The 13,075-nt window shown below is 43.1% G+C and overlaps 1 protein-coding gene across 2 annotated transcripts in view; it reads right to left on the minus strand.

Moving 5' to 3' along the window:
* Positions 1–2,628: 2,628 nt before the first annotated feature.
* The window catches only part of LOC146833312 (pentraxin fusion protein-like), a 213,326-nt gene continuing 202,879 nt past the window's right edge, over positions 2,629–13,075 (minus strand). For both annotated transcript variants that reach the window (XM_085601030.1, XM_085601028.1), the window contains one exon: positions 2,629–3,377. In XM_085601030.1, coding sequence (XP_085457156.1) covers positions 2,758–3,377 — 620 coding nt within the window. In that variant the 3' untranslated portion in view covers positions 2,629–2,757. The remainder of the gene's footprint in view (positions 3,378–13,075) is intronic.

Here is a 13,075-nt window from a genome sequence, read left to right on the forward strand (position 1 = left end):
GAGAAGTTTGTTCCATATATATATATATATATATATATATATATATATCACTCACCAACCTTTGCTCTAACAAAAGAAATCCAGGACACGCAAGAGTGTATGATGAAAAGATTTAACGGGCAAGTTAGCACCTCACCGACACATTTCACTTTACAGCTTTCTCACGGTATACCGTGAGAAAGCTGTAAAGCGAAACGCGTCGGTGAGGTGCTAACTTGCCCAGTAAATCTTTTCATCATACACTCTTGCGTGTCCTGGATTTCTTTTGTTAGAGCAAAGGTTGGTGAGTGATAATAGGGTTGACGGAGCCCGTCCAGGACCGCCGCGTATGAAGCACCGGACTTCCGTAAAAATTGCTGCTTGTGAATCATATATATATATATATATATATATATATATATATATATATATATATATATATATATATATATATATATATATATATATATATATATATATATATATACGTCGTTCACGAGGGCAGACTTGTGAAATATGCAAAGCTCCAAAGAATTGTTACGACCATTCACAGGGGGTTTAGTCCAAGTCAGGATTTATTGGCACAGAATATAAACGAACAAACGCGTTTCAGCAGTACGCCTTCCTCAGTGTTTAGTAAGGCGCTTGTTTATTTTCTGTGCCAATAAATCCTGACTTGGACTAACCCCGCGCGAGAGCTCGTAACAATCCTTTGTGTATATATATATATATATATATATATATATATATATATATTAAACCACAGTTTGCCCACAAACGGAGCTGCACTCAAAAGCAGGCGAATCCCATCACGCAGATTTTCACGAAAGATTCTTTATTCCAGCAACTGGTTACATCACCAAATATTTCATTTTGCGCCCTACGCGTTTCAAAGCTTCAGTGCTCCTTGTTCACGGGCTGGATTGCAATGGGCAGGTGCAGGCAATCACGAGTCACAAATGCGATATTTATCCTCCTCTGATGGACCTCAACGCCTTCTGGGACTTGTAGTTGCTGTTCATGTATTACCCTGTATGGGTTCTGCCTTCATGCCGTAATATTATCAAACTCTCGAATAGAGCCTCTGGATCGGTAAACAGTTCCATCATGCTACAATCCTGCTCTTCTGCTACACGCCTTCAGTAATCTGAAAACAGCAGCCCACCGATCCAGAGGCTCTATTCGAGAGTTTGATAATATTACGGCATGAAGGCAGAACCCATACAGGGTAATACATGAACAGCAACTACAAGTCCCAGAAGGCGTTGAGGTCCATCAGAGGAGGATAAATATCGCATTTGTGACTCGTGATTGCCTGCACCTGCCCATTGCAATCCAGCCCGTGAACAAGGAGCACTGAAGCTTTGAAACGCGTAGGGCGCAAAATGAAATATTTGGTGACGTAACCAATTGCTGGAATAAAGAATCCTTCGTGAAAATCTGCGTGATGGGATTCGCCTGCTTTTGAGTGCAGCTCCGTTTGTGGGCAAACTGTGGTTTAATATATATATATATATATATATATAATACAAATATACTTCCTTATATCTCCTTACCATAGTTGTGCGATAGGCAGTACTGAGCATATCCAGGAACTGAGTCTGGCACTGCCAGTTTGCCCTGTTGCATTGTGTATGTCTATGCATCATAAAGTATGCCACCACCAGCCCCAACATCTGCACCAGAATGTAAGTGTCTGGGCACTGATGCAACACCACAAGGTCGACACCAAACAGCAGTGTGTGTATGTAGCCCTCTTGAGTGGCATCCCAGGTCCGAATCTGACAAGTATAACCTTGTACTCGCAATGGCAGCCTGGTTCTGAATGAGGCAGCACTGTTCATATCTCTGCTCTGAGGATTAAGCCACTGGTCTGCACTGGATGTAGTACAGGCTCAGCAGTGCTAATACCATAACATCATAAATGTGGCTCTGAGAAAATCGTGTGTATCCTCCCACACTGAGTGGCGACCTAGGTCACCCATTGCACAGCAGTGGGATTTCCTAAATGCTATAAATGAGACCCCCCCTTGCAGCTGCACTGAAAAAGCTGTGGATTTATTCTAACATTGCACTACAGGGGGGCACATAAGGTCTGCATTGGAGAGCAGTTCATATGTACTAAAACTGGGGTTGGCACCCGTGGTCTGCACTGTGGCAGCGGAGTCTATATCTTGGCACTATAACGGCGATCTTCCACAGATGACCCAGAATAGCAGAGTCGGTGTCTTCAAACTGATGTGTTACTCAGGCTTGACACCTCGTTGTGCATAGGACGGTAGGGGGCATATCCCAGTCCTGTGGGTTCCACCACTGGTTGGTATGGGCCAACAGTGAGTATATACTAGGACAGGTTTACAACACAAATATGCATGGGGTAGTAGCGAGTACATCCTTCCCCTGATGGTGAGTTACCAGGTCCAAAGTGCTCAGAAGGGTGTATCTTAACACTGAGGATTGCACACAAGGACTTCAAGGAACAGCCACAGGTTAATATAAGCAGTGAAGGTGGCCCACAAGGTCTTCATGGAACAGCCGTATGCATGTTTGCACTATGAGGGTGCCATCCAAAATGTGCACTGCAGCAGCCTCTGATATCAGCCACACCCAGAGATCCCCACTCACTTGAAGAAGAAACAAAAAGCACACTTCCAGGGATACATTGCTTTATTTTCAGCTTCGTAGTAATCTTTTGATCTGATCAAAATAATACAGTGAGATACCCACCACCCATCTGCTTCCTAGCCTCCTCTGCTGGCACTCACTTATCTCACCCAATCAATCACTCTTTTTGCTCTCTTTGACTTGCACGTTCCCTTGGATCTTGTATGACAGGGACCTCCAGTCGAAAACTTTGCTTTCCGGAATGTGTTCTCCAAGGAACACGCGCCTGATCATGCCTTTGTGCAGCTTCCTGTTCCACATGTATAGGTCCTTGATTTCCCCTACGAAGCTTTGATCAGCATCAAAATCGCCCCAGAATGAGTCCGGGTCCTGCCCCACCATAAATACCCCACCAGTGTTCACGCTGTGGCCACTCCTGTACCGACGAGGCCTGGTCGGCACACCATTTACGAAGGCTTGAACACGGCCAAGTAGCGAGTCCCACGCCAGGCAGAGGTGTGTCCATTTCGGCCCCAGCCTGGGTATCTGGAAGAATACACCTTCCCCGCTCATGTAAAATCCAAGTCGACCATTCTTCTCCAGCCACAAGTTGAGCGCATCATAGTAGAGGGTGCGGTAGGAGAACAGGATGGTCTCGCGCCCCTTGGGCTGCGGCGGCATGGAGATGCGCATGCACAGCGTGAACGCCCTGAGCTTCTTGCTTGTCTCCGGAGTCAGGATGACGTAGCTGTTGCTAGTTGCCTCTGGAAACACTAGCGATTTACCGGAGAGATCTGAAAAAGGCACCATATATTTAAAAGAAAAGTTTAGTCAACCAATCAATCAAAATAAGCTTTATTCGATTTTCATAAATGAAACCATAAAAAAATACTGATACAAACTAGTTTACGCAATCACAATCATAAGCAATTGAGCTTTAAAAATGGTCTGTAAGACTTAGTATCTAGTCAGCCATTTTCTTTAAGTTGAATTACAGACTGTAAAAGGTAGAAATCCTGCAGCAAATAGATAAAGAAGTGAGTTGTAAAAACAGTACTGCAGGTCGACATTGTTTAAAAGGGTTGATCACATAAAATAGGCAATATAAAACGTTTCGCAGGAACCTTATAAAAAGTACAAAAGAACATAATGTGCAAGGTACATTGGCTAGATAAATCACCACAGAGGCAATAAATCAAAACATCTGACCAGTCATTAATATTAGGAAATGAGATTAGCTGGTAAAAGGTATCCAATCTAAAACGCGTCAAAACAAACCTATGAAGACAATTCTGCGCAGAATTAAGATATGGCTGCAAGCCATCCGTAACGTGTATCATCTGTTTATTGACAACTCTGGGTTTCACCCATTCCCGAGATCATCTTAGTTCTTCCAGCAAAAGCAGACAATTCGCTTCCAGGGCCGTTTCTAGGTGTTTTGCCGCCCTAGGCGAGAATTGAAAAATGCCGCCTCCTCCCTTTTAGTACCATCACTCTCTCCCCCTGTCATCCAGGCTAGAAGAATTAATGCATTAGATATTCCTAAACTCATGTTTTTTGCCGCCCTCCCCCTTTTGCCACCCTAGGCGGCCGCCTAGTCTTGCCTAATGGTAGAAACGGCCCTGTTCGCTTCTATTAATAGAGTGAAGTATGGCAGAGATCTCAAAATATTCAACGCGACCCAGTTCCAAACAAGTCTGTTTCACAAATTTGATCCAACAGATTATTTGTACCAGGGACAGTTTATGACAATCATTATTGATCTTGCGATTTAAAACTGTGTCTTCACAGGTCCATACATTATGTCATAATAAAATTGGCTGGATTCTAATCAAGTCAGTTAAAAAAGAAACCTCAGGTTCAGTTTGTCATAGAACAGAAGAGCATTCTTAGGGATAGACAAAAGCTTGCTAAAAAAAAAGGCATCTGGAGCCGGTTTATGTTGTTATAACACCAAATTCCTGCCCCATATAGAGCTGCCGACAGGCACTTAGCTTTATATATAGTTAACATATACCTCACAGATTTTTTGGAAAGCTTGATGGCTAAGTTTAGCAGCGCTGAATTGATTTAATTTAGTGCAACTTCCTGTGGTTTACAGACGAATTCCTTGAGCTTAGTGCCTCGAATACAATTCTCAGATATGAGAAGATGGGAGTGACGCTTAGCTTGACATTGCCAACCACAAAATAATGCTGCTTCATGGCTTTTCTCCCATATTTCATTCGGATAGTTTTCACTAAATTAACATTGAAACCAAGGTCAAATGTGGTTGACAAAGCAGGGAAGTAACCGCTCCAATCCCAATGGGGTATGGGACATGAGTACGTTGGCGGTGGCATAGAGCAGACAGGGGATGTGTCTGTGACCATTCCGGGGACGATCCCTGCAGTTTTTAGTCAAGACAGAGCCCAAACTATTAATGTATAGAGTAAACAGAAGGAGGTGCGCAGGGCACAACCCTGTCTAACTCCTCTCTCAAGATCAAAAGTGTGAGTGCATTCACCCCTGGATCCATAAAGCACTCTTGCCCTGTCTCAGAATACATTTCTCTAAGGAGAGATATTATCATGGGATCCACCCCAAGCTCAAACACAATTTCTCACAGTTTGTTGCGGTGAACTCAATCAAATGCATTCAACAAGTCAAAAAATGCTTAAACTAACCAACTTTTTAAATTAAGATATTTTCCAATAATCAGACTGAGATTTAACCTTTGTTTGATTGTCCCCAGCCCTCTATGGAAGCCATATTGCAAGTCTGAAAGGATTTCGTTGGACTCCGCCCACTCTTCAAATCTGTTCAATAATATTCTCCCAATAATTTTCACCAGGGAGTCAAGTAACGATATTGGACAATAACAAGCTGGATTTGAATGTTCCCCTTTCTTTTAGATGGGCCCTATCTATGGACTCTGACTAGGTGTTGAGAATACCAGAACAGCAACAAGCCCCTAACACCGTGGTCAAAACTGGGCCTTAAAAAGATTGATTGGGATGCCATCCAGGCCAAGTGCTTTGCTACCTTTGCTGCCCATAAGTGCCCTATTAATTTCATCCAGGGTAAAAAATACGTTCCTGGTGTCTGATACTAAGCCGTCAGCTGGTATAGGGCTGGACCCCTGGGTCTGCACACCAGATGTAGAGTAGCTCTTTGAAAAGTGGGCCACACAGACTCATTGATGGCCACCTCTTGTTTGGGGGCAATATCGTCCTGTAATAGAGGGGCGCTTATTACACGCCAGAAAGCTGAACAATCTTTGGTCAACGTAGCGTCAAACAAGGATTCCCAGACCGCGTTCTTTAGTTCTTTATTCCTTAGTTTCAGCGCTAAACGTCACTCACGTCAGCACATTCTCACTTCCAAAGTGCAGCGTGGAACCTTGTGATGGGTGCCATGAGGTGCTTGTGGGCCTTGGAGCATTTGCGATCAAACCAACCTGGACTATTAAAACTAGGCTGAAGCATAGATCTACTTAAGTCTTCTTTAATCCCACAGGATATACTATGGAAAGTTTCCTTGATGTCAACATCATTAGCAGAGTCATCCAAACAAATGTCAAAAGCCTCCCTGTGAGCAATAACCAGTTTTTGAGGAAAATTATCAGGGCTGACCAGAGACCATCGTAATGAAACTTCATTGTGAGTGGCTAACACAATCTTATCAATATTACATTCAATATAATTGCTTTTCTGGCCCCGCACGTGGCTTACATTTATACTCTGGGGATAATGGTCGCTCATTGAAGTGGGATGAGTGACGAAATCAAATAATAGTGTGCCAAGTTTGTAGGAGGAGAGGATATGGTCAATAACTGTGTTATGGCCACTACCATTAAATGTGCAGTTGAAAAAAACAGGAGAGGTACACAATTCATTGGAAAAAACAAAGTCGTACTTTGACATTAGAACATTCAGTTTTGCTCCATAGTCACTATGGAGAAAATGGGTTTGGTCAGTGTGGTGCATGTCCACAATGCCACAGATATTTGTAGGTGAGAATTTGCCAAAATGTATGTTAAAATCACTACCCCACAATATAAAATCCTTCTTCCCTCTTCTGCAACATACATTTTCCAACTCCTGATCAAGTTGTGATAAAACCTTGAGGATATCAGGTAGTGGTGCATTATTGTAAAAGTTAACACATACAAAATTGAGATTGTACGAGATTTTGATAGCAATAATTTGATAATATGGAGAGCCAATCTCTGATGTTATCGTTACATGAGCCAATAACTTCAAAACAAAAAATAGACAACCCGCCCTTAGCTCTACCAGCCTGTGAAGGGACTGTGGGCAGGTGAAATGTCCTAAATCCGTTAATATGGATGGGCTCAAGGGTCCAACTCTCCTGGAAACACAGGATATGAAATTGAATTATATAAAATGGAGCGTAAACCTGCCTCATTCCAAAATTGAAAACTGCTGTGTGGTAAGCACCCCTGGACCTCAGACAGTGGGAATAGAGGAGCTTGAATAACCCAGCTAGTTGAAAGGGAAGGTCAGGGAAAACATGGCACTGGTTAATGAACCTCAGAGCTGAGTAGAGGTGACCCAGTACTCATAGACACAGGGTCAGCAGGTGGGGCTTACTCAAAAATATGGCATCAACAGGAACAACACCATGGAAAGGCCAAAGCAGACTGAGAAAGGTCTTGAAGGCTCGAGGCCAGCACTGAGTGTTGAAGACCACCTTCTGTTCATCGGGGCAGAGGTAGGGTACACCAGATACTAAAAACTGACACCCCACAGGATATAGTTTGTTTAACCTTTATATGGAGACGCAACTCCTAATAGCCCTATATTGGCAACGCAATACCACACATTACACTCGGCCATCTGATGGCAAGGGTATACACATTTATTTCATTTACTCTTTCAGTCTTCATCCTTTTCTTTTTTCTCTTAGCGTGATGCATGCATGAATGGAGTGTTAAGTGTGTCTCTAGTGTAATAAGAAGCAACCCTGTTAGAGGTGACCATACAGTGTGACCGCAGTGCAATTATATAAACCCAGTGCTGGGAAACATATTGTGAGTGCTGTGTAATTAGAAAGCAGCCTTAATTTAGGCGAGTTTGTTGGGCAGTGTAGCGGCATTATAGTAAGGGGAAACTCTAGTGTGTCTCTGTATTGTACAGTCTGGCTGTAATGTAAATAAAGGTGATTATCCTATAAAGTGTGACTTCAGTGTTGCTCTAGAGTAATCCCAGTGTATGTGAGTATGTTTTGCATTGTGACTGTATTGTAATTACTGAGTGACACCTTTGTGGGTGAGTCTTGTGTAGTGTGCGATTGTGGTGTAATTCTAGAGCAACCCCGAGGTAGGTGAGTATATTGCGTAATTACAGTGTAACCACAGGATAGGTAAGTGCAGACAAATGTCAGTGTATGTATGGTGGTAGAGCTGATGAGTAATCCGAGAGTAAAACTCATGTTAGATGAGTGAATTGTGACTGCAGTACTTTTTTTTGCACAATATACTGGTGTAAATTGGTAAATTCTGTAACATGACCGCAATGTAATAACAGAGTAATCCCAGTACAGGTCAGTGTATTGTGCACTGTGACTGCAATCTCATTATAGAGTAACCCCTGTGCAGGTAGTGGAAAGCGTAACTACATTGATATTGTAGAGCAACTCTAAAGCAGGTTAGTATATTGTTCAGTGTGACTGCAGTGTAATAACAGAATAATCTACGGGAAGATGGGAATATTGGAAAGTGCGACTGCCGTGTAATTACAGAGTATCTAAAGTGTGTGGTAATAAATTGTGCACTATGGCTGCTGTACAAGTTTAAGAGTAACCTCATTGCAGATGTGTGTGCAGTGAGCCTGCAGTGTAATTACAAAGTAACTGCATAGTGTGTGAGTATATTGTGCAATTCGACCTTTGTGTAATTAGAGTACTCCCAGTGTAGATGTGCCAAGTGTATCGTTTGATTCCAGTGTGTTTGTAGCGTAAGCGCAGTATAGGTGAATACTTTGTACACTGTGATTGCATTGTGAGTACAGAGTAGTATCTGTGCAGCCTGACTTCAGTGTAATTTATTTTAGTAACTCAAACTCAGGTGAGTATATTGTTTAGAATGACTTCAGTGTAATTTTTTTGTAACTCAAACCCAGTTGAGTATATTGTTTAGAATTACTCCAGTATAGTTCTATAGTAACTCACATCCAGGTGAGTACATTGCTTAGAATGCCTTCAGTGTAATTCTATGGTAACTCAAACCCAGTTGAGTATATTGTTTAGAATTACTCCAGTATAGTTCTATAGTAACTCACATCCAGGTGAGTACATTGCTTAGAATGCCTTCAGTGTAATTCTATGGTAACTCAAACCCAGTTGAGTATATTGTTTAGAATTACTCCAGTATAGTTCTATAATAACTCACATCCAGGTGAGTACATTGTTTAGAATGCCTTCAGTGTAATTCTATGGTAACTCAAACTCGGGTGGGTATATTGTTTAGAGTGATTTCAGTGTGATTAGAGAATAGTCACATTGGAGGTGAGTATATTGTACAATGCAACTGCAGTGTAATTAAAGTACCCTCTGTGTAGGTGGATTTATTGTGCAGTGTGGCTGCTGTGGAATTACAGATGAATCCACTGCAGGTGAATATATTGCTAGGTCTGATAACGTGTAATTAGACTGTTCTCTGTGTAGGTGAATGGGCTTTACTAGGTGTCTGGATAGTAATTTTGGACTATTATTCTTTAATGAATTATGCACCGAACTGCGTTGCAATCATAGAGTTACAAAGAGCATTGGATATGAACTCTTCCATCTCAGCCGAGTTAGACTTCTTCGATGCCTATACATTGATCTTCCAGCCGGAACAATAAGTAAGCTTCAGCTGCTGCACAATGCTGCAGCCACACTGATCTCTGATGTGAAGAAACTCGAGTCTATATCACACTTATGACTGATCCGCATTGGCTCCCTGTGAACCATGGAGTATGGTTTAAGGTTCCATGTCTGCTTCACAAACCTTTACTGATCATCGCCCAAATCCTCTACCCAAGAGATTTTCTTTTTACAATTCCAGTGGCACTTTAAGATCAGAGGCAGCGTTCCTCCCTTGAGTACACACGTTTCGACGTATTATTCTGGAGGACGTAGCCCTTTCCGTCGCTGTGGAATTGCATGCCATTGAAATGGCGACCAGAGTCCTCACTGTTACATTTTTACGAAAATGCTGAAGGCCTCTCTGTATCCCAGTCCTTAGTTTCTTTTTTAACCTCAACACTTCTCTTTACAGAGCTGTCTGGCACACACCATGGTTTATTAGCACCTAGAAACCTTCAGGTGACAGTTTAGCGCTCAACAATTACAAAAGAGTCGCTTCAGTGAAGGTGAGTGTTTAGTAGTGTGTGACTGCAGTGTATTTAGAGTAACTCCACAGAAGCTGGCTATACCATGCAATGTAATTGTGTTGTTATTATGGAGTAGGCCTAATCTAGTCATGTATATTGTCTAGTGTGAATGTAGTGTAATTACAGCGTAATCTCCAGGTAACTATAATGTACAGTGTGACAGCAGTGTAATACAGATTATTACCGGTGCATTTATGAAGTAACCCAACTACACATATGAGTACGGTGCAGTATAATTGAAGTAACTGCAGTGTAGGTGAGTATACTGTACTGTACAACTGCACTGAAGGTACAGAGTATTCCAGTGCAGGTGATTATATTATGTAGTATGACTGAGGTGAAATTAGAGCATAACCTCAGTCAGGTTCTAATATTGTATAGCGCAACTGCAGTAAAATTACAGAGTAAACACATTTCAGTTGAATATATTGTGCCGTGTGAATTTAGTGTACTTACAATGTACTCCTAGTGCAGGTTTCCAGTGTTATGTCAGTGTAATGAGTAACTCCTGTTCTGTGTAGTCTCTGCAGTGGATCGTAGTATTTCAGTTTAATGCAGAGCACCATTGCTGTAGTCCCCTTATCACACAGCGTGTGGGTATTTGCAAAATGGCTCCTGTGTACTTCTTTGTTACACCCTCATAGGAACACCACATTGGGGACATTCCCTGCCAAAGAGAAGTCAGAGGTGGGGGAGGGGAGTTGCTGTTTCTCTGCAGAGATATGAAGGGTCATGTAACATTTTTTTAAATTGTATTATCAACCTGTCGCACTACCGCTGTTGATGGCCGAGTGGACTAAGTGGCTGACAAGGCAACCTCTGGACACCAACAGAGAGAGGGGACAGAATGAAGAGGTAATGCCCACAGGAAGCAGGATACACTGTTGCTTCCGGGAGATGCCTGTCCAGGAGGCCCCGCACCCAGCCCTGAAGTCAGAGGGACAATGCTGCCTCTGACCTTAGAAGATCAACTTCAAGAGACTTCCAGCCGTCCAAGACCTAAAGCTCCAGATCGGGCAAACGGAGATGCGGGACAAGGACTGGAAGGACTACTTGGGGGAGAGGATGTGGTCCGTCGGCTTAAACTGCCGACTCTGGTGCAGGAAACCAGGGTTCGAGCCTCGAGGTTGCGTCCACATCCTGTGATTCTGGGCAAATCACGTAATCAACCCGTGCCTGAATGTGCTCCAATATCTTCGGGTCTAGTTTGCGCTATATAAATATGCACACACAAAAAAAAAATGTCCCGGACAAACATGAGATCACAGGAAGATACCATTGCATTATCAGTGACCGCTGCAGCAAAGAGATATGGAGTTTGAAGATCATCTTGAGCAGTGAATGCCTAACGAATGGTAAGTAAATGTGCAGGAATTTATATAGCGCAAATCACCAAGCGGTCTCTAAGCGCTTGCTTAGGGAACCCATCCTGGTATTCCCCTGTGAGATTACCCGGCATGGCATCCACAAGGTGAAAGCCAGGCATCCCGCCGCGAGGGGCCCATGTGGAGATTAAGCAAGCTATTGCCCAGAGTCACAGAGTGTGAACCCATGAGTCGAGTATGCACTGGAGCAAGAATTATCAAGTCCATGGACATTTATGGACTCAAGACCCAGCCAAGCCGGGAATTGAACCCTGGTCCCGGGCTGACCTCTGCTTCCAGGTCTGCCTCCTCTAACCAGTGAGCCACACTTCTCCAAGTAGAGCGATCAATTTTAATATTCGGTTTTGGGTTGGCTTCAGGTGCAGCGGTTAGTGGTATATGTTTTATGAAGATAACTTGCATATAATTTGAAACCAGTTTGAGAAGCTGTGTTTTACTGCGAAAAGTGAATCTAAACTACTCCGTTTATAGGCTGCTCCCCAAGAAACAAGCGAGGCTCTGAATCAGCGTGAGAAAGAAAAAGTGCAAGATTGAGAAAAGGCACAAGGGAGAATGAGTCAAGACTTCATCATGATTTAAAATAATTCTGTCTGGCTAACCGATGCAATGTGCATCCTGTCCTCAGTGCATCTTCTACCCAACCTCCATTTAAATCAACCAAGGTAAGGAAGACTGCTTTGATACCACAGAATTTATAACCACTAGAGCAGTAGCGGCTCGTGGAGGAGGTTCGGTGGGGCAGTGAGGCGGGGCAGGGTGGGGAAATGTAAGCCCCGTTAATGGATGAACGGAGGTAAGTACACATTTAAATTAATAAAACGAATTTCGTTGCGCACGCTGCATCGCAAAATGCGATGCAGCGCGCGCAAAGGAATTAGTTTCATTAATTTAAATGTGTACCTACCTCCGTTCATCCATATTCCGGTGTTTACATTTCCCCACCCTGCCCCTCCCCCGCCCCGCCTCACTGCCCCGCCTCACTGCCCCACCGAACTCCCTCCACGAGCCGCTACTGCACTAGAGGTCTGACCACAGAGTATTGACAAGTGGTCCTGGGTGCCGGGGGGTATTTACAAAGCCACTGGTCTCTGTTCAAAGCAGTCATGTTGTCCTCCATTGCTGCACTGCTATACTATTACCACCCATACCATTTTGCCCTGAAGAAAATGCAGCTGGTGGAGTCTCAGGCATGTCCTATCCCAGTACAAATGAATAAGAAAGCTCTTTCTATTGTTACTTTTCTAGGAAATTTCTATGAAAGAAGCCATCTATGCCACAAACTAGAAAGACTTCTAATTGTTTGGACCTTGAGGAATTGTTTCTATAGGTCTGTGTAACTAAATCCACAGTTGAAACAGACCATCACATCATACAGTGGCTAGGAGCTGCTGAACAGGCTATTTAATGGCAGTTTTCAAAAAAAGGTTTCAAGGGTTGCAGATGCCCTCCTTTTTTATGGAGTAAGCTTCTTGGACTAGGAGGACTATGTGCTCTGGAGAGTAGTTTTTGGTTCCCCTGGCCCACTCCCTAACCACAAGTTCAGATTTCAGAATGTGCGTGTGAAAAGAAAGTGTCAAGGAAATATTTGAACCATGGGAATTTGATGTTTCTCTGCAGGAATGGGAATTGTCCAGTACATGATATCTGCGTCCACCTGGTTTCCGTTGCAAGAAAACAAGAAAATTAGTTGACCCGCTCATGGCCAAAGGATAGTTGTTATTTCACATT

This window comes from Triturus cristatus, chromosome 4_2 (assembly GCF_964204655.1).
Source record: "Triturus cristatus chromosome 4_2, aTriCri1.1, whole genome shotgun sequence".
NCBI lineage: Eukaryota > Metazoa > Chordata > Amphibia > Caudata > Salamandridae > Triturus > Triturus cristatus.